General features: G+C 50.0%; 2 protein-coding genes across 3 annotated transcripts in view; both read right to left on the bottom strand.

The window, feature by feature from the left end:
- Positions 1-364: 364 nt before the first annotated feature.
- CCDC134 (coiled-coil domain containing 134) lies at positions 365-6,440 on the bottom strand. The gene is given in 8 exon segments (XM_050325427.1): positions 365-547; positions 550-634; positions 997-1,068; positions 1,316-1,497; positions 1,776-1,860; positions 2,085-2,206; positions 3,022-3,139; positions 5,495-6,440. Coding segments are annotated over 8 exon segments (708 nt in total). The 5' UTR covers positions 5,501-6,440; the 3' UTR covers positions 365-509.
- A 1,393-nt stretch (positions 6,441-7,833) lies between these two features.
- MEI1 (meiotic double-stranded break formation protein 1) overlaps positions 7,834-19,614 on the bottom strand; it is a 36,524-nt gene continuing 24,743 nt past the window's right edge. For both annotated transcript variants that reach the window (XM_050325424.1, XM_050325423.1), the window contains 10 exons: positions 18,095-18,199; positions 16,345-16,455; positions 15,583-15,764; positions 14,041-14,122; positions 13,365-13,570; positions 12,557-12,638; positions 10,563-10,669; positions 9,603-9,734; positions 9,135-9,244; positions 7,834-8,029 (listed from right to left, as the gene is read on the bottom strand). In XM_050325424.1, coding sequence (XP_050181381.1) covers positions 7,984-8,029; positions 9,135-9,244; positions 9,603-9,734; positions 10,563-10,669; positions 12,557-12,638; positions 13,365-13,570; positions 14,041-14,122; positions 15,583-15,764; positions 16,345-16,455; positions 18,095-18,199 — 1,163 coding nt within the window. In that variant the 3' untranslated portion in view covers positions 7,834-7,983. The remainder of the gene's footprint in view (positions 8,030-9,134; positions 9,245-9,602; positions 9,735-10,562; positions 10,670-12,556; positions 12,639-13,364; positions 13,571-14,040; positions 14,123-15,582; positions 15,765-16,344; positions 16,456-18,094; positions 18,200-19,614) is intronic.

The following is a 19,614-nucleotide window of genomic DNA, read 5'->3' on the forward strand; positions in this document are numbered from 1 at the left end:
CCAGGTACAGCCGGTTGGAGGGTGCCAATGAGATCACCAGTTTAACAAAACGAAAACCAAAACTGAGAGAAGCAGCATTGCTCATGAGGCTGTTTGGTGTGATGCAGTCCCCAGCCCACCCATGTTGGAGGAGGCACATTCAGCGTGGAGTGTGCTGCAGAGGGGAGGGATCCCTGGGCTTCTCATGGGGCTCAGGCACAGCATGTCCTCCACACCCTACTTCCCCATAGGCAGCAGCACCCCGACCAGCCCAGGGGATGGCCCCACTGCTTTCCCTTTAGTCTGTGCTTTAGCTGTGGGGAAGGGTCACCCCACTCCAGCCCCACTGGGGCAACCCACCAGCACCACCATCCAATCTCCACAGAACAAAAGGGAAAGGCAACGAAACAAAACCCACGGCACAAACGGAAAGGGGACTGCCAGGAACTGGCCCAAGGCTGCCGAGAGGGAGCGAGCCACTCTGTGTCCCAGTGGAGTCACCCCCACTGCAAGGTGCGAGCCCCTGCACGCTACAGCTCCGACTGTGAGCGGGAGATGCGCGGCCCTTGCGGATCTCCTTCCGCTTCTCCTCCTTCTTCCTCCTCTTCTCCTCGTCCCTCAGCGCCTTCTGAAAGGTGTCGGCACTGGGGAAAAACTGTGGATTGACAGCAAGGGGTCAGGATGGGAGAGCCCCCAAAGCCTCCCAGAGGCACAACCCCCCACCAAAGCCAATGCAGAAGCCTCATGGTGCCAGGGGGCTTGAGGACAAATGTGGCATGAGGCAAATAGGATCTTGATCATAGGGCAAGTGGCCACAGGAGAGAGGAGATGGTACCAGGTGCCTAAAGTCAACCACAGCCCAGCCAGTGAATTCAATGTATTTCGGCATGTTTCCTCAGTGACAGGGGGTTTTGTCTATTCCCCACAAGACACCTGTTCCATTCCCCATCCAGCTGCCTGGCGCTGCAATGGGGATGGGGAAGCCCACGAGGTGAGCTGGCAGCATTGCTGTCTTACCTCTGAGTGGTCCGTTTTAAAGGGATTGCGGTAATCGGGCGATTTCTCACTGATTCCCAGCTCCTGAGCCATCTGCAGAGCAAAGCAGAGATCGCGTCGGGCACTGGTGCCTCCCACTCACACTCTCCTCTTACTCTGACCAGGGTCCCCTCCTGCCCACCAGCCCCATCTATGTTCTATGCTCTTCCCCCATCACTCAGCCCAACGACAGCCCTCAGACTTGGAGTACACTCCTCCTGCCCTCCTTTTACCCCCAAAACCTCACCCCCCAGCCTAAGCAGCAGAGTGGGGACACGGCAGGGGGGACCAGGAGCCATACCAGCCGCAGGACCTGGGACTGGGGTCCCTGCTCGAACACACCCGTCAGGTTGCAGAAGCCGATGCCCCAGCGGATGAGGCTGTTCCAGTTGGAGTTGCGGTCGAAATAGTGGTGCACAATCTTGGGGAAGCGCAGGACGACGTCCCCGAAGAAGGCAGTATTCTCCACCACGTGGGAGTATGCTGTGGGGATAGCCACCAACCCCATCGTCACACATGCCCCATCCCACTGGCACTTACGTCCCCACCAGGAGGTGGGGAGGCTGAGTGAAAATGGGTAGGTTCCCCAGTACGAACTGGTCAGAGGCAGCAACAAGGTCTCTGACAGATAGGGTTGAGCCCAGGTACGGGCTGGGTACACAGGGGTTTTGTACCTACCCTGGTGCCAGTCCCAGGAGGAATGTCTGTGACGCACCAGAGCACTCCAAAAAGGAGGGGGGTAAAGGCCAGAGAGGACCTACCATCTTTTATCTTCTCATCCTGAGGGAAAGGCCCATCGGGAGGCACATCAGCAGCAATGAGCACAGCACGAGAATCCTCCAGCACCTGTCAGAACCCTCAGTTACTACCCTGTCCTGCCAGCTCTTTCCTGTATCCTGGAGGTGCTGCGCCAGCTGCCCCACTTTGAAGCCCCATAGCATCCTCCCTTCAGGTCCTAAAGCTCACCTGCCACACAATTCTTCTCTCTGACCCCATGGAGGACCCCCAGCCCTTCCCACTTTGGCCCACCCTTCCCAGCCCCACCAAGCGCGGCCTGTGCTGTGGCTCACTTTGAAGAGTCCCTTGAGCATGATGTCAATGATTTTGTACTGCTGGTTGACGTCATTGAGCTCAATCAGATTCTTCAGCGCATTCATCTGGTCCTTGCGCTTAACCTCAAACAGCTTCTTATCTGCAACACTGTCAAGGGCACTGCTGGCACTCTGCCACCATGCTCCCACACCCCTCTGCACCATCCCAGCCTCCCCAGTTCTCCACGGTGTGCCTGAGGGCTGGGGGCAGCATCTGAGCCAGGATGAAACACAGATTTCCAGTGAGCCCTCTTGCCCAGACACCCCAGCAGGGCCCTTAACAATGCTGAGAGCAAGTGGGGAGCTTTCTACTTGCCAGTCCCCGCTCTGGCTGATGGGCTGGAGGAGGAACATGAACTCCCACTTTCCCCATATGTGTCTCCACATGCTAAATATCTTTCCATACTTTGCGTATTCACCAGGGGATGCTGCTGCATGCTAAGAAGGGCTTGTATTAGCCCACCTTCTCATGGGCAGTAAATGCCTGTGGCACAGAGGAGTCCAAGTGCCACAAGCCCAAAAGTCCTCTTCCACCATCCCAGTTGGTGACCCCAAAGCACTGAGACCCCAGGCACACTCTGCCACCCAACTGGCCATGACACTTCCAAGAGCAGACTGGGGAACGTGCTCAGTGCCCAGCATGATGGAGCAGAAAGGAAAAGCAGGAGAACACCAGGCACCACCACCATTTCTGTTCCTGCACCAAGCCAGGCACTTGGCTAGCAAACCCAGGAGCTTGGCTAAAACCCTTCTACAGAACAGCAAAGCAGCAATTTCCCAGTGCTTCTGGATTCTCTTTTCCACTTCCTTGTGCCTTTTCTGTGGTCTCTGACCCTTTCCCTGCACACGAGCTCCCTCCAGCCTCAGCAGGCATGAGCACGTATGTGAGTCACGAGGGGCAGGCTGCAGAGGATACAGATTTCCAAGCCAGAGTCTACCCTCTGTTTTTCCAGGTCTGCGAAGCTGCCTCGGGACAGCAGCAGCACCAGCAGAAAAGGGCAGACGAAGAAAAAATCCATGTTGGCCGCTGCAACCTGGAAAAAAACAGACCAACAAAACCAAGAACCAGTGAGGAGACTTACCAAAAGGAAAAGTCACACAAACCACTTGGGACCAACAGCAAATTGCACTTGGCATCAGGGTCCTTGCCTGCCTCTCCCTTGTCCCCACGAGGGTTTGAGGGAGACAGTTGCCAGAGCAGAGCCACGAGGTGATGCTGCAGCCAGCCTGCTCTCCTCTGTGAGGTCTTTTTCCTCCTCCCCTCTACCTGCCTCCATTGTCGGCTGAGCCCCCAGGGATCTGACTGAGCACTGACACAGAAGAAAAATTAAGTCCTGCCTGTTCTCCCAAAAAATAACAGCTAGCTTTTTGCTGGGTTTGTGAGTTAGAGCAGCCCAGCAACTGAAACAGCAGGGCTGAAGGGTGAGAAGGATTGCCAAGGGGCTGAGGTCCATCTCCTTCAAGTTCCAGGTGCGACATGCTCAGCCATCTCCCTTCACCCCTTGGGGTGCTGGTACCTCGACCCTTTCCCTCACTACCAGCCTGGTGCCAGCTGCAGGTCTCACGCCGAAAAGCAACAGTCAGGTGACCTGGTGGTAACTTCCCTCTTGCCTCAAACGAGTCCCTCCCCAGGTGGTGGTATCTGAGGCTCTGCAGAAATGCTGTTGGGCAGAGCTGCTCCTGACTACAAGGGTTCCTCATCCATAGCCAACATGCAGAGGAGAGGCTGGGGGAGATGGTCCTTGAGAACGAGGCTCAGACTCCAGGCAGCAGAACTCGAGTGGTGGCCTGTCTGCAGGGACAAGGTTTCCATGGAGTCGAGCAGCAGCCACTGGCAATTACAGAGGCAGCAGCTCCTTCAGAGGCGTTGCCTACACCGCCCCCTGCTCCTGAGGTAAAGGCAGATGTGTAAAGGCACCAGAGCTGCCCTCACCCTCTGACCCACTGACCTCCTGAGCCCACGCTCGCCTGCCTGGCCAAACTCCCTCTGCAATGCCCTAACAGTGAAACAGAAACAAATCCCTTATTGTTTTTTTCTTATTGTTTTTCTTTTCCAAAACTAATACATTTTGTTCAACCCCAGGTCCATGAGAGAGGCAAAGCAGGCAGCACCAGGAGCTCTCCCAGCCTTGCAAAGATCAGCAGCAGCTCCTGCCATGCACCTCCTGCTAAGGCCGAGCCAAGCACCTTCACAACCCTGGTGGGGGAAGGGGAACAGCGTAAGGCAAACATGAGAAACCTATTTTGCTGTTTTGCTTTGCAAAAGGCACGCCTAGAAGGGAACAGAACAGAGTAAATACAACCAGCTTTACCAAGGAAGACACAGCTGGCAGTGGTGCGGGCTCAGCAACACATCCCATGTTTCGGACACAATGCAGAGTCAGAATGGCAGCACAAGCTCCCTACACCACATCTGAGTCTGTCCCCTCTGCCCACTGTGGTGCTAGGATTAAGCCATATTTCAGCCATCCTGAACTCCACAAAGCACACTGACAAGCCAAGGCTGTAAGTAAAAATTCTTCGGCCCAGGCAAACAGATGTTCTGCTGAACCCACTGGCCTGGTTGGCTCCCAGAAGACTGCTCCACCCTGACAAAAAACATGACCCAAGGCCTGGCTCAGCAAGGTGGTGTGGGTCTCCCCTCTGTAGAGCCCCCCACAGCTGCTTACTCCCTCCCAGGCTCTCAGGGAGGAGGAAGGGCAGCAACTCAAAAGCACAAAGTGTGACTGCCCTGGGACATGGGTTACTGTTTGCCCCTTGGGTTACTGTTTGCCCCTTGGATCGGACATGCGACCGTAAGGACCAGCCTGGCTATTTGTCATGGTCATGGAGAATTGGAGAGAGATGTTGGAGGCAGCCAGTGGCCTCCAGACCAGGCTGGAAGGCAAACAGTAGAAATGCTGCCCACAGCAGCTCTGCCGTGCTGCCTGTGGCAGTCCAAGCATGCCTGGTCAGGGCAGGGGCTCCCACATCCTCTGCTTCCAACATGGGAGCTGGGTGGCCAGAGGATGTTCCATGGCCACTCCAAGGGGGAAGAAGTTCAGCTGCAAGAAACCCTGTTCAAGGCAGCAGCAGAGCAAAGTGCAGCTCTCAGCCAAAGCAGTTGCCAACCAGCTGGTTGCTGCAGCAGAAGGTCCACCAGCCTGCTTGGCTGCTTCCGAGTCTCAGAACGGTGATGGGCTTTTCCAGAGATATGACAGCAGATGCTGCACTATAGATGGTCAGTGTTTTCAATGACTTTACAAATCCTCCTGCACCAGCCCTAACAACTATGCCATGGGACAAGGCTGGAAGCAGAGGACTGGAGAACCACACCATACCAGAAGCCCATCACCTTTTGGTCTGACCTCTTCCCCGCTGGCACTCATTCTCACATTGAAGTTACTTACTGCCATTGTCCATCAGGGCTGAAACACCCCAGCAAAAATGAAGCAGGATCCAGGTTGTTTCCCTCTCCCACAGGGAATGTGAGGCTGCTGATGCCATGTTGAACCACCTCAAATTTATTTCCCTTCACTGCCCTGCCCATTTCACCACATTTTAACAGCAGAGGACATTCTCTCCTCTCCAGGCCAGACTGTGTAAGTGCAGAGATGCCAAAGCTCCTTGCAGATGTTCCTCCACGCTTTCCCCACAAACTCTCTGTCTTCACACCTGCTGAGGGATGAGATGAGACGGAAACACCACAGAGCTGCTCCTCTCTTCCCTCTCTACTCCTCCCTGAACTGATTCCTGCCAAAGACAGCTCTGCCTCATGCTCCCAGAGCAGTCCAGGGAGCCAAGGCCTGGCCTGATGCTACAGATGGGAAGGAGTTTCCACCAATATTCCCTCACAGCCCTGGCCAGCTGGCTGTTTCAGCAGAAAGCCCACCAGTCTGTCTCACTGTCTCCCATCCTCTTAATTTAGATGTGTTTTTCAAACGACATGACAACAGATGCCGTGTTATAGATGGTTAGTACTTTCCATTAAAATGTTTTTAATGACTTTATAAATTTTCCTGCAAGAGCCCCATCTGAACCAAGCATCCCTGAGATTTATTCACTTAATGAGCTTGCAAGGCAGAGCCATGCTGCCACGCTTTGGTTCTCAAGAGGGACTTCTGCAGTACCCCACCTCCCCTCCACAGGGTACTGAATTGCAGGGGGAGAAGCATCATCAGCCTGCCTGTGCCAGGAGCACACTGTGGCAAAACAAGGAATGAAAACTCCCAGCCCCACAAATCCATTCCCGAGCCGCTTCTCCAACAATATGAGGATTAATCTCTTGTCACAGCTGAACGAAAAGCTTCGGAAGTGAAACACTGCTGCTGAGACTTCTGCTCGGACAGTTCCTCATGGGTCTGATAGGACCAGCTGCTTCAGTAGAAACAACGGCCATTTACACCTGCTTGTCTCCAAAGTCCCCCAGCCACCGAGCCCAGAGCTCACGCACCACAGAGTTTCTCATCCCCGGCAGAAGCCAGCGAGGTGCTGTGATTTCCATCAGGAACGGGTCCATCCCAGCCCAACCCCGTGCCTCCCGTCCTGACGGAGGGGGTCAGCAGCACCCCGAGGGTCTCGGGTGGTCGCGGGCACAGGGAGATGGGGATTCTCCCGTAAGCACCGCTGAAACTAACGGCAATCACACAGGGACAGTGGAGCTGAAACGGGATTAGCCGAGAGTACCCCGGCCGCGCTGCGGGTAACCCAGCCGGAGCCGTGTCCAGTGGACTCGCCGGGCGGCACACGGGGGATACGAACCCTCGGGGCGGGACGGCAGCTCCCCGGGGCTGCGGAGGTCCCGCTTCTCCCGCCGCTCCAGCGCGGGACCGGGGCGGCGATGGCACGCAGAGCCCGTCGGGCACAGCCCTTTAACCCAGGGTCGAGCGAAGTGCCCCGGGGCCGCACTGCCCGCGCCGCTCCCCGGCCACCCCGGCTGCCCAGAAGGGCCCTCCCGGGGACCGCTCCCGGCCACCCCCGCCCCGCCGTGTCCCCGGTGCGGTGCCTGGGCTGCTCTCGCCCTTCCCTCCTGCCCTGCCACGGCTGGGCAGCTCCCTCCGGCCCCGCTGTGACTGTCGGGGCGGGGAAGGCTCCCCGCCGCCCCCGCAGGCTGTCCCTCACCTGCGGGCCGGGGCCGGGAGCCGGGAGCCGAGGCCGGCGCTCACGCCTGCCGCACTGCCATGCCGGTGCCGCTGCCGCCGCCGCTTCCCCGCTCCGCCCCGCCGTGTCACTTCCTGAGCCCCCGCCCCGCCCCGGCCCCGGCCCCACACCGGCGGGGCTGCCCCGGCTCAGGGACCCGGCGCTGGGAGAGTTCTCCCTCGGAGCCGCTCTCGCTGTGGGTGGGTTTCTCCCGGCTCCGCGAGGGAAGGAACCCCGTTAATTAGAGCCCCGACGGGAACGGGACACTTAAGAGGGTGTGGAGGCAACAGGACAGTGGGGGCTGGAGCTGTAGTCGAAGGGGTTACTCGTGAGCTGGAAGAAGTCTACTCAGCCTCATGGCACACGCGGCATATCCTGCTTCCCCCGGGGTCTTCGCTGAGCCCTCACCGCCCCTGCCAGTCCAGAGCTAAAGGGCCATCCCGCAGAGCCATGAGCCAAGGCGGGTGAGCAGAGCACCTCTTTCATGGCATCCCTGCACACCATCGTTTCCCCAGGCATGTGTGTAGTTTGATAGCTGAAGGGCATCAACCAAGCCTCACCCTGCACAGAGAAGGAAACTGAGCCGTTTCAGCAACAGAACTTTATGAGTTTCAGCAAACCTTTTTCTCAAAATGAGCAACAAATTACTTCCTTTGTCCATCTTCTCTCTCTCTACTGTTCACTGGGAATAAATGGCAGGATGGGGTCTTCTGCTCCATTCTTGCCTTTTTCTCTGCTCTGCACACTGCATCTTCTCATTTCAGTCGCCAATGTGTGAGAGGGACACTGCTACGTTTCCCAGACATCTGTCATTAGTATCATGAGGGGAAACCAAAGGAAAGGCATGGCTGAACTCCAGCATGCTATGCTATGAGAATTCCCACATTTGACATTCCACTGACAGGAGGTTTTCATTACTAAACCAACCCTCCCCAAGCCATGGAACCCCACTCCCAACATACGTGAAAAACATCAGTGTAGGTAACCCTGAAGAAAAATTCTTTCTCAACAAAACTGATGTCAAAGTTTGATTTTGACCAGAGGATTTTGTCTTCCCTGTTCATGACTACCAGGATGATTTCCACCAGGACAACATGTCCCACAACAGAGCAGTAGTATCAGATTGAGGGTAAGCACAAAGACAAGCTACTCCTCACAGAACAAATACCTCACCCACTGCACATCCTGCACATGACTGATGACAGTGTTCCACAGTGGAGGAAGACCCCCTACCAACAGGAAATACTGCCACTTCCATCACTGCTACGTGTCTGAGGCAAGGCAATGCAATGTGATGAAAACAGGAAGGCAAAAAAAAGTTTGAGAAATAACCAAATATTGCACCAGGCCCCTGCTTTCTGCACAGGGAATCTGAGAGTGGCCCCTGACTCCATCCCCAGAGAAGAGGAGGACTCAGTTCTCAGTGGGCAACTCTAGGGCCAAGCAGAATAAAATCTGGTAACTCCACTCACTGGTTCCCAAATGCTCCCTGCACTTTGAAAGTGCCTGAGTCATCTTTGGGTTTTCACTACTTCATGGGCATACCAGCATAATGCAGACAGAAGTTAACTCATTGCTCATGGGAAATCAATACAAAGATCGTTACTGCTTTGAAGTCAGACTCCCCAACCTGCTCCCCTTTCCTCAGACTACTTCTGCTTTATAGATTAATGCAAGCCCTGCACAGAGACCCATCTTTTATCCCAAATGTCTCCGCATTTCCCAAACATCATCTCAGATTAGGAGATGATGAAGTCTTTCATCCCAAAGTTAGTCAAGTGTAGCAACCACTCAGGGTTTTTCAATTTTGTTTGCCTGCAACAAGGAACAGCAGACTAAGTATTCCTTCCAAGCTTTGTTACACCTACCACTCACATCACCTATCAAAGCCACTTGCCCAGCAAAGGATACACAATGTCCTGATGTTTTACACACGTGGTCCTCTGTCCCAGGAGACGATCCAGCAAGGTCTGAATGGTCCCTGACTGCACTGGCTCCACCTGGTAATGACTGCTCTGAATCTGAGCAGTCAGAAGAAAGAATGATTTCTAGACCAACTGTTCCAGGAAACTCTTGGGTTTGTTCCTTCATACTCCCTCCCTCATCTCCACACAGAGCAATGAAATCTTCAAACTTTGATCTGGGGGGTAATCAAGGAGCCGCCCAACCTGATGACATAGTTTAGGCAGTGACTGGCATCACTCCCTTTCTGATTCCACTGTACACCCCTGAGGGCAGAAGGCCAAGGTAGCAGCTGTAGGATTCCTCTTCATCTTACTACAGCCTCCTCAAAAGGAAGTTTATGGCTCTCCATCAAAGGCTAAAGCAAACGCCTAGGGATTCCCTTCCAATTTTCCTAGGCAGTCACTGCTTTCTTACCTGACAAAGGAAGAGGTGAAGAGCATAAGATGTGGCCTCAGGCAGCTCTGCTAAGTTGGCTTCTGCTGCCTCCTGAAGAATCTGGCTAATTTCTTTTTGAGAAATAATATTGCTGCTCTGATATCTCACAAACTTGAACAAAGGAAAAAACAGAGGCATTAAATAGTGAAAGACCCACAGACTGCAACAGTGACTCATCGCCTGCAAAGACCTCTTCTGTGTAATGGGATGCTGCAGCACCCTAACCACAGGCCTGATTTTTATACCACCTCTAATAGAACCAGTGCAAGTATCTGTGTTGACGGTGCTCTGATTTATAGCCAGACTTATTTTGGTTTAGATTGGGAAGGAACTAAAATAAATCAGGTAACCTTTTAAAACTGAAATAAACCAGCAAATACTCACAGACCTATCTTGTATTTGGAGGGGGAAGGTTCACACTAATAGTCCCTTCCTCTCACCCACTGCCAAGAGGGCTTTATCTTCAGTATTTCTGCTGGGTAGGACCACATTCCCCCTCTAGCCCACAGGCCCCACATACAGCAAGGTAGTATATTGTGCTAACTCCCTGCCTTGAAAAGTCATGTCTGTAAGGTTGAAGGTGGGGAGACAAGCTGTGATGCCAAGCAGTCAGCTTGCTCCCTGACTGGTAACAGCAGTTGTATGTTCTCTGCAGGTTTCCTCTCTCCCCCCAGGGGTCCTAGATGTTATAAATAAATGCTACAAACACCAAAAGAACAGGACGTACTCACTAACAGCAGTCAGTTTCTGCAGGGTGTGGAAGGGAAGTTCACTTGAAAGTATCATTATTAATATAGGTCACGAATATAGTGCCAGACAAAGCCACGGCAGTATCTGAGACTGGGTGTGTGTAGCAGGTTAAGTTCCAATAACTGACCCACATGCATTGTACCAACATACTGGGAAAAATGGAGAAGAGTTTGCCCTTCTACTGCTCACCAAAGTCATCAGCCTGAGAATTTCTGGCTGCAGAAAGGACTTCTGGCCCCCATTGAGTAGTGTGAAGAGCAGGAATCGGTGCCACGGTTGTGAAGCAACATGTAGAGCTGGGAGAGAAGGAGAAGCCAATGAAAGACAGCTGTAAAACTGCCCAAGTGACAGGCTGAACCCAGCTAAGGACAGTCTTCAATGCTGACCCCAAGTTTTCTCTTCTAGACCCCGTGCTGTGAAACACTAAGGGGATAGTTTGCTATGTTCTTATTTGCTTTTTAATCTGTCACTCTTAGGGCAAGTTTAGTCAAGAGGACAAAAGCTTAACAGCTTTTCAAAGCAGAAAATACATTTTGTCCATCTTTGTGCTGGTACAGGAAGAGAAACCTTCTCCTGGGGTGCATGTCATAAAATAGTAAGTGAGTATCTTTAGCCTGGGGTTTTAAACATAATAGCCTCTGGTTTCAATATGAGGACAACTCTCCTGACCTCAGTTTTTATTTAGCTGCAGAGTACCCTTTGGGGAATGAAGAAAGCCCTATAAGAGAAGCTGCACAAACTTAGCTTGGATCTGCATCAGCATCCTGTGGGACCAGCCAGGCTGATGGCAGCAATGCGAACAATCAGTTTACATACCTTACTTATAAGGTAAGGCTCATAAGTCTGTGGTGGCATGAAATCTCTCAATGAATGCTAAAATTAAAATTTTATTTTCTTGTATTTATTGCAGGTTAGAAGTATGGGCTAAACAACTACAACAGGTCAGCTGATATAACTTGTTATACCATAGCAACTCATCAGAGTGTTAGAAAGGTCTCTTTTCCACTGGCAGTCACATAACCTCCCTATTGTCACTACAAGAATCTTTTCTATATGAAAACAACATTAAAAATAATGTAAAATATTGTGGGGGGTAATTTTTAGAAATGAGAAAGTACCAGCACTGAGCCTGCTCTGCACTTCTGGAAAAATCTCAAGACTGAGAGAAGGTTTTAAAAAGCCTCAGATGAATCAACTCCTAGAGGCAGAGTCTAGGACACACTCTTTCCAGTGTTCCTGCATCTTTCAGCTAAACATAGCTGTGACCCTCATTTGGGTTGGAATAAGGAGACTCCTGTTATTGCTGTTGTGGAACTTCAGCACCACAGCAGTCAAAGTGACAAGTTCAGCTGTTGCTGAAGCAGCATTTCATTAGCTTAATCCCAAATCAGCAGAGGCTCCCCATAACATGCCACTTTTTTTTTTTTTTTTTTTAACCCAGCCTTTTAATAGCCTCCCTTCAGCTACTGGCTGTCATTCATCTGCAGTATTACATCCAACCTCTTCATCTTTCCCACCAGTGTCTCTTTTGTCTAGTGTTCATTCACTCCATCCCCTTCTCTCTTAGTGTTTAAATGACTGAAGTGAGCAGAGAACTTGCTGGTTTAAGAACAGAGCCAGCATCTGCACTTTGTGGCTCTATGCTGACAACAAGCAGAAGGGTCTATCACATCAGGTCTGACATGGACTCTGGAAATCAAGGTCAGCATTCACCCCTGAAAATCTAGAATTTCTGTCTTCTATTCCCTAAGGCTGCCTAGTACCCTGTTCTCCCTTCCCTTGGCACCAAACTGTGACCAACACTATTGTTGTAAGACACATCAAGTTCAGATCCTCCCCCACTATATTGATGGTCTAAAAGTTTGATACAATTGGCCTGTAAGTCAAAGACTATTCCTATACTCCTTCCATTCCCAAACCTTTTACTCTTACAGGGGTGGAGAATGACTTCTGGAAAGCATCTCAGTGTCCAAAGCCAAAGTGAGGGCCCATGCCTGCAGAGGAGCCAGGCACTGTGATTTCACCCCACAAAGCACATGATTAACTTTAGGCATACAAATACTTTTTCATATTGGGCGTAAACTCATTAAGCATTTGCTCCAGAGTGCTACTGGATAGAGATCAAAGAGCTCAAAATCACTGCAGGAGGGAAACCAGACAAAGAAAGAGCAGAAAGACTTTACCAACATCCTGGTTCTTCACATGCAGGTATTCCACTAAGGTTTCCAGGCAGGCAACCACAGCCTGAGAGAGAACCAAGTCTTTCTGTAATACCAAGAAAAAAAAAACAGAAGGAAAGAAAAAAAAACCAGTCGACAGTTATTGCAAGAGGAAAATTCATAAAGTGGCAGGATCTGAAGATTATTCAGCACAGCAAAATAACACCTTTCATCTCCTTCACGGGATGCAATGTGCTGCAAATTATCTGTCACATCAAGGAGCCAGACAAAAGCATAGCTACTTATTCTGAGACTAAAAAAATATTAAGTAACAGCCCCCAAAAAATAAAGACAGGAGCCCAACATTGCTTAAGAGTTAAATGTAAACTGATGTATTACCCCAGGAGCACAGCATCACTTGAGCAAGTTAAATGTATGCTGATGCACTTACTACCCAACAGCTTTTGGTGGGTAGTGGAGGGACTGGGATTTGTTATACTTTTCCCACGTCTGTCCCTATGAACGTGGCATCCCTGCAGAGCTGGAGATGGGAAAACAGAGGCCGTCATTAATACACAGAATTTCAGCCACCCAGTTCAGCAGCAGGGAGCACTGCATAGCTTGATTTACCTTCTTTCTCACTGCACTGCGATGCAGCAAGAGCATTTTCCCTCCTCCTCATCACATGTCCGTAAGGGGTGGAAAATGCAGGCAGAAGGGAAAAAAAACCAGGCAGTCCCTTTGATTCTGCAATAGGGTAGTTTCTCCTCAGGTTAGTGTTCCTGCTTGAAGACCAACACTAGTGTTGTTCCAAAAGTCATATTTTATATACCTGCAACTGGACATGCACCAAAAGGTTCTGTAGACTGACAACAAGTGAGAAGACCTGCTGTGTGGCAAGGGGGTGCAAGGCAGCATCCTGCAATGATGATGGCTGTGGTTGAGTAGCACCTTGGGCTGTGTTTTGGCCAACAATCACCAGCAGAGAGGAGGAGAAGTTCTGTCGCAGAGCAGCTCTCAGGAACTGCATGATGCTCACTAGACAGGGAGACGCTTATTAGTGTGTGTCAGTGTTTTCCTCTGCCCTGCCCTGTGTGTTGGTGCCTGTGCAATAGCATGGGAGAGGGTGAGGAAAGAAAATTTGAGCTTAAGAGCCCACGACAGTTGTCTGGCAGCTGCTAACAGCTGCAGACAGGAAGGGCAACATGAGTTCCCATGTTCATCTCCTCCCTTGAGACACTATCACAGTTCACACTCAGTTCCAGATGTCACTACCAACCTCCGAGGAAGATTTCTCCAAACACAGCAGAACTCCAGACAGTTCCCTTTTGCTCTTTCTCACCACCAGTCACGCACTTATGGACCAGTTATACCAAATGGACCAAAGATTCCAGATTCCCTCTAGCACCTCCACTATCCCATTCCATAATCACCAGTTCTCCCTTGTTGCTTGTAGCATGGTACTAGTGGCTGCTTCCAGCCAAATCCCTGTAACAGATGCAAAATACCTAACAGCAGGATTGGCTTCTTATCTCGGAAGATGACTGCATTGAGGACTTCTTTTAGGTCTAGAGAAAGTGTTTGGTGAACCTAAAGGAGAAGTAAATAGAAGAAAAAAAAAGGTTGCTGGTTTGGACCAGATAAAAATATCCCTTACATATTTCGAGTCATTAGATGCTACCCCATGATGACCATTACAAAATAAGGGAACAGCAACAGCATTTCAGGAGACTGACCTAGAAGGGAGAGTTACATCATTGGGCCCTCAAGTTTCACTCACCACCAGTTGCCAGCCCTGCACAGCTTCCAAACCACAGTGTAACTTAACTTGTCTGTCTTGCTCTCACTACTCCCTGCAAGCCTTCTGGCACGTGGCTATCAGACTGCTGAGCACATGTGGTAGCAGGAACAGCCATCACCAAACACAGCCAGTCAACAAGACTGACAAGCCCACGGAGAAAAGTCAGCAGTGGCAAGAAGCTGTCCCTGCCTGCTGGAGCTGGGAAGCCTGCAGAGAGCCCAGGGATAGGAACTATGGCATGGGTGAAGGGGGTAGAGCAGGTTAGGGACATGGGAACTAGGGGAAACAGGAAAGGTCGGCTTGAGAGAGCAGGCTGCAATATGCTGTTTCCCTCACAGAGCAGCCATCCAGCAGCAATGCCATGAAGTCTCAGAGAGAGCCCCAGAAGGGTTGAAACTCTTCAGTAAGGCAGAGAGTTGGTATGGGAAGGCAGGCATAAGGACCACTGGGTTCATTCCTTCAACTGGAGAGCCAGGAGTAGCTGCTGCAACACAGGGGCAGTGGTTACTCATCTGAGAACTGACAGGCCAAAGCTTTTAACAGCCTGCCATCTGTGAGCCATGTTTATCCTCAGGCTTCTGCTAAAGCCAGTAGCAGGAGAGGCTTGGGTAGTTACTTCAAAAGGAAACATTTTCCCTTGTGTTGGCATTCAAAAGTGCTTCCCTCAAAGTTGTAATTCCATTATTAGCTGACAACTCCAGCTTAGCTCTCTTGTCGGACTGCAAAGCATCAGATACAATGACAGCTGCCCACATTCATAAGAGCTTGCTAATATTGAACACTTACTTACCAATAATAGGATTGTGACTGTTTTACTATTGATCATTTTAGTATCAAGCAGTTTACAACATGGGAGCTGTGTCTTCCACCCCCAGTCGTTTCTTCAGAAAGGCCTTAAAGCACATTTTGCTCTGTCCCAAAGAGGAAAGTGATTGGGATCAGGAGGGCTGGGTATGCACTTTCACCCCCAGGATTTGTGCCCTTCTCTAACGCTTATGTGATTCCTGTCTCAACTTTCGGCAACCATGCTAGCTTCCAGTCCTGCTGGAGAAGTGCAGCAGGAAATTACTTGTGGACAATAACAAAAGAGGAATCAAGGCAATGAGATTCCAGGCCAAAGCAAACGACTTTCCTGTGCTAATGAAGGTATTATCTATGTATATATATATAATATATATCCACACACACACATGTATTTATTTTTAAGGTTTAGCCATGTGCTGACTCTGAACACTAGAGTGGTTCTAACCTCAGTATTGTAGCGATGCTGATAAAGCAAAAGGGATGCAACCAACAGCCATCCAGAGCACAGCAAGGCATCTTCAGATGACAGGTAAGCAGGTCCAGAGGGAGGGGACCGCAACCAGGTGTGTTCCAAAACCTTCTGCAGGAGTTCTAGCAAGGACACGTTGGAGAGTAGCACAGCCACTGCTGCAAGAGAGAAACATAATCAAAGAAGGTGATGGGATGGCACAGGTTAAACCAGCTTGATAAGCAGAAAAGAAGCGCAGAGCATACCCATGCTGCAGTGAGGCAGCCCCAGCTGCCACAGCTCATCAGAGTAAGGCTGTCCAGCTATGCTGGTATTCATCTCCCACAGCACCAGCAACTGCTTGGCCAGCTAATAAAATGATCAGCCTTCAGCTAACCCAGCAGGAAGGTTGGTTAGAGCTGTTCTCTATTATTGTCTAATTTTTTGAACTATGACAATGCCAGGATATTTCAAACTAGGCACAAATGCCCCACTGCTGTGTTTTTTGAACAAGAAAAATACAGTGCTTCTGTCTTTCAGCAGCCAATTCCTGAATCATCAGAAGCCAGCAAAACCAAACCAAAACCCTCAACCTAAAAAAATGCATCCCAAATACAAAATGGTCTTTGTTAATTATAATCCTGCATCTGGATGGAGAAACATCCACCTTACCTGCTGAGACAGTTAGAATACAGTGTCTGATGGCCAAGTTACAACCTCACTGAGATTAATTTAGCAATCAATACAATCTTGCCTCACCTCTCTGTTGACTACAAGGTGTTGTCTGATGAAGGCTCCAGTACAGAAAATTCAAGGATGGCTGCAGGAGGCCAGTGTCCCTTGGCCTGCATTTCCCACAGAGATTACTGACTGGAAACAAAAGAACAAGAATAACAAGGACACCAATTTAACAAAGCACCTTCCAGCAAGAAGGCAGATAGTGGGGAGAGAATTTAGACGAGAAGTGAAAATAAAACAGTGCATGGTACAGAGAAAGCAACAGACAACTACCCCACAGTGTTTGCTTTAGACTGGACCATGCAGTGGAAGATGATAACAGAGAGGGGGGAATAGAAAAAGGTATATTAAAGGGCATAAATCACATTAGGCTGTAATGAATCCAAGAGCAATGGACTTCAAGTTACCTGTTTCCAGTGTGAGTTTGATCCTAGTACAAGAACAAGCATAAACAGCCGTGTGACTGTCTCTCATGGTGACCAGACTGGGGAATGGCATGGAGAGCTGTGCTCCTCCACTCTTACCAACTCTGCTTACACTAGGAGTAAAGTGTCATGTTTGTTTTAAACACCAAACACTTAGGAACAATGTTTAGTAAAAGTTAGGAAGGGAAATCCAGGACTACAGGGCTCATCAAAACTGTCATAGGAGATCTTCTGAAAAGCATACAGTCTGAGTAAGCAATTCTCAAAAAACACACATCAACACCTCTTCCATCTATGAAGGCTGGCTTCATATAGGCCTCATTAGAGGATAGTGTCTTGCACACTCACCCCTGAAGAACATAGCCTGGGAAGCCAAGGAGGGAACATACAGGGTGGTTGGGGTAGGGAGGGAGTTGGGCTGCAAAATACAAAGCAGAAAGCAAGAGCAAAAGGAGCTTGTGACTACTGGCAGCATATGAGCTCTGCTCTGAAATCACAGCAGCTAAAACTGCTGGTATAAAGAGGATATGGTTCTTCCACACCCCTCAGTTCCCTCGGCTAATGTGAGAAACACTGCTTCCTTACAAGGGCAACACAGGCAGCCCCAAGATATGAAACATTTAAAATGGAAGGGGATAGTCCTTCAATGTCTGCTGGAGAGATCAGTTTGTCAGAGCAGGGAAGAGACAAGAGGATGGATCAGCTGAATTTCCTCTTAGTATCTTTTTTATTTCATAGCCTGAATGAACCTCCAATAGCCAAGTAAGAAGTCACCAAGTAAGGATCTCCAGACAAGACAGCAGGTCCCACTATGGTAAACAAACACAGCCTGCTCTTCTGTGTCTTTGGGATGGAGTGGGCAAGCTCTGCAGTTGGTAGGGAACTATATACTCTTGATTCGCACTCCAAGGAAAGCCCAGTTTCACTAAGCTGCTATTTCCTGACAGCCGATTAACAGGACATGGCTGTGACTTGAACCCCACAAGACCGTTAGAGCAAGTGTGGACAGGGAAGGATGATTCAGGAAGCACATCAGCCATACCATCATGAGCCAAGTCAACAACAGCCACTGATCCTGAAATCATGTCATGGTCAGGGGAATACTTTGGCCACCTTGTGAGGTTTCAGACAACAAATGCATTCTAAAAGCAAGAAGAAGAGAACCTGTGTTTTGTTGACTGAACTAGTAACCGGCACTCTTTACAATGCTCTGGCTATGAAAGTATCTCAAAGCAGCCATAACCATAGTGCAAGGTACATCTCACAAAGGACAAAGAGCCAGCCCCTAATCATCTTATGGCACAATTAGTAAACACTTCACTGGGAGAAGATGGGTGTATACTCACCCTGGTGAAGTAGCTTGAAGTCTGTGCTATCCAGCTCCCTCATGCCCTTGCTCCGCAGTTGCACCAGGAAAAGGAGGCTCAGCAAAACAGGCAGGTTACTGTTAGCTAAGAAGGGCACAGACAGCTTAGGTTTTCAGTTAACTCTAAACTGTTGTACCTTAAAATGTGCCAGAAATTGTTAATTTTCTGGCTCGGGACTGAGGATGGGTTAGGGGAGGAATTATTCCCCTTTTACACACACACACACACACACACACACACACACTCATTCTCAACTTCATTCTCATCTCTATGGTCCCCAGGCCCCCTTTCTGCCACTGTGGGTTGGCCTGAGTTACACCTGGATCCTGCCAACTTCATTCTAGGAACAACTAGAAAAGAAGGGGTAAAAGGAGGCTGGGATCATATACACCCGCTGTGACCCATGCAGGGAGCATGGTCATCACACTTTCAAACTGATACCGCTAATACGCTAGAAGTCATTAGCCCCCATCTACCTGCCCACCACTGGCAGCCCATGCTTTGACAGCAGTCCAGCTGTGCAGCATTTGTACTCCTCCATCTTATGAGACCAGAAAAAGCTGTCCATCCCATTCCACAGGGCAGAGCAGAGACAGTAAAAGTGAGAGCCCCACACGCCAGGTCTGTATGTGAGAATCGGGCTGCTTAGACCACCAACCCCCCAGAGCAACTCCCTCTCTATTATTCACTCTTTTGCAGTGCTGTAAAGGGATAAGAATTTTATATTGTATACAGCCATATCTACAGCAAACAACTATCACCTCCATGAAATGCTTTCACAAAAGCTTGGGAGTTTTCAGTTTTGAGGAGGAAAGTTTCATGGGTGTCTTTAATGGTCACATATTCTTGATGGAGTCCCACTCTCGGGCCACCTTCTTGTCTAAGGGCAGGCTACTGTTTGAACAGGGATGCAGATCCCCTGGACTTAACTACCCCAGACCTCACAGAGAGCTGCCTGTGTGCTGGGAGACAAAGAAGTCTGTCTCCAGAGTACATCTGGTGTTTGACTTCCTGGATGGACCAGACAGAAACTCTGTTAACAAGCTCAAAATGCAGTATGAAGAGAAGCTGGGGATATTAGTGGCAGCAAAAGGGCTCAAAGCTTGCAAAAGCTTCTCTAGCCCAGTGTTTTATCTATCTTCTCTAGCCCAGTGTTCTATCTCCATCACCAGTAGTTTGGAGAATTAGGTGTGATTCCCACAATAGGAAATGGACAATCTCCCTCCCCACAGCCCCTGGCATCCCTAGATCAGCAACAGAGGGACACCACAAGTCCAAATATGCACAATTTCAAACACAATCAGATCTAGCAAATGCCAACATTGCCTTCTTTATCCCTAATCTTGTAACCTTAAGCTTTCAATCCCCCCCTCTTCTCCAGTTTACTGACTTGGCTTGAGGTAAAGTAAAAACACTTCCCCTCTTATTGTCTCCATCCCAAATGCTGCACAGCGAAACACCTGAAACAGAGCAGGGCAGTTAAAAGTGTTGGTGGCCCT

The sequence above is a fragment of the Myiozetetes cayanensis genome, unplaced genomic scaffold (assembly GCF_022539395.1).
Source record: "Myiozetetes cayanensis isolate MyiCay16 unplaced genomic scaffold, myiCay2020 scf3, whole genome shotgun sequence".
Taxonomy (NCBI): domain Eukaryota; kingdom Metazoa; phylum Chordata; class Aves; order Passeriformes; family Tyrannidae; genus Myiozetetes; species Myiozetetes cayanensis.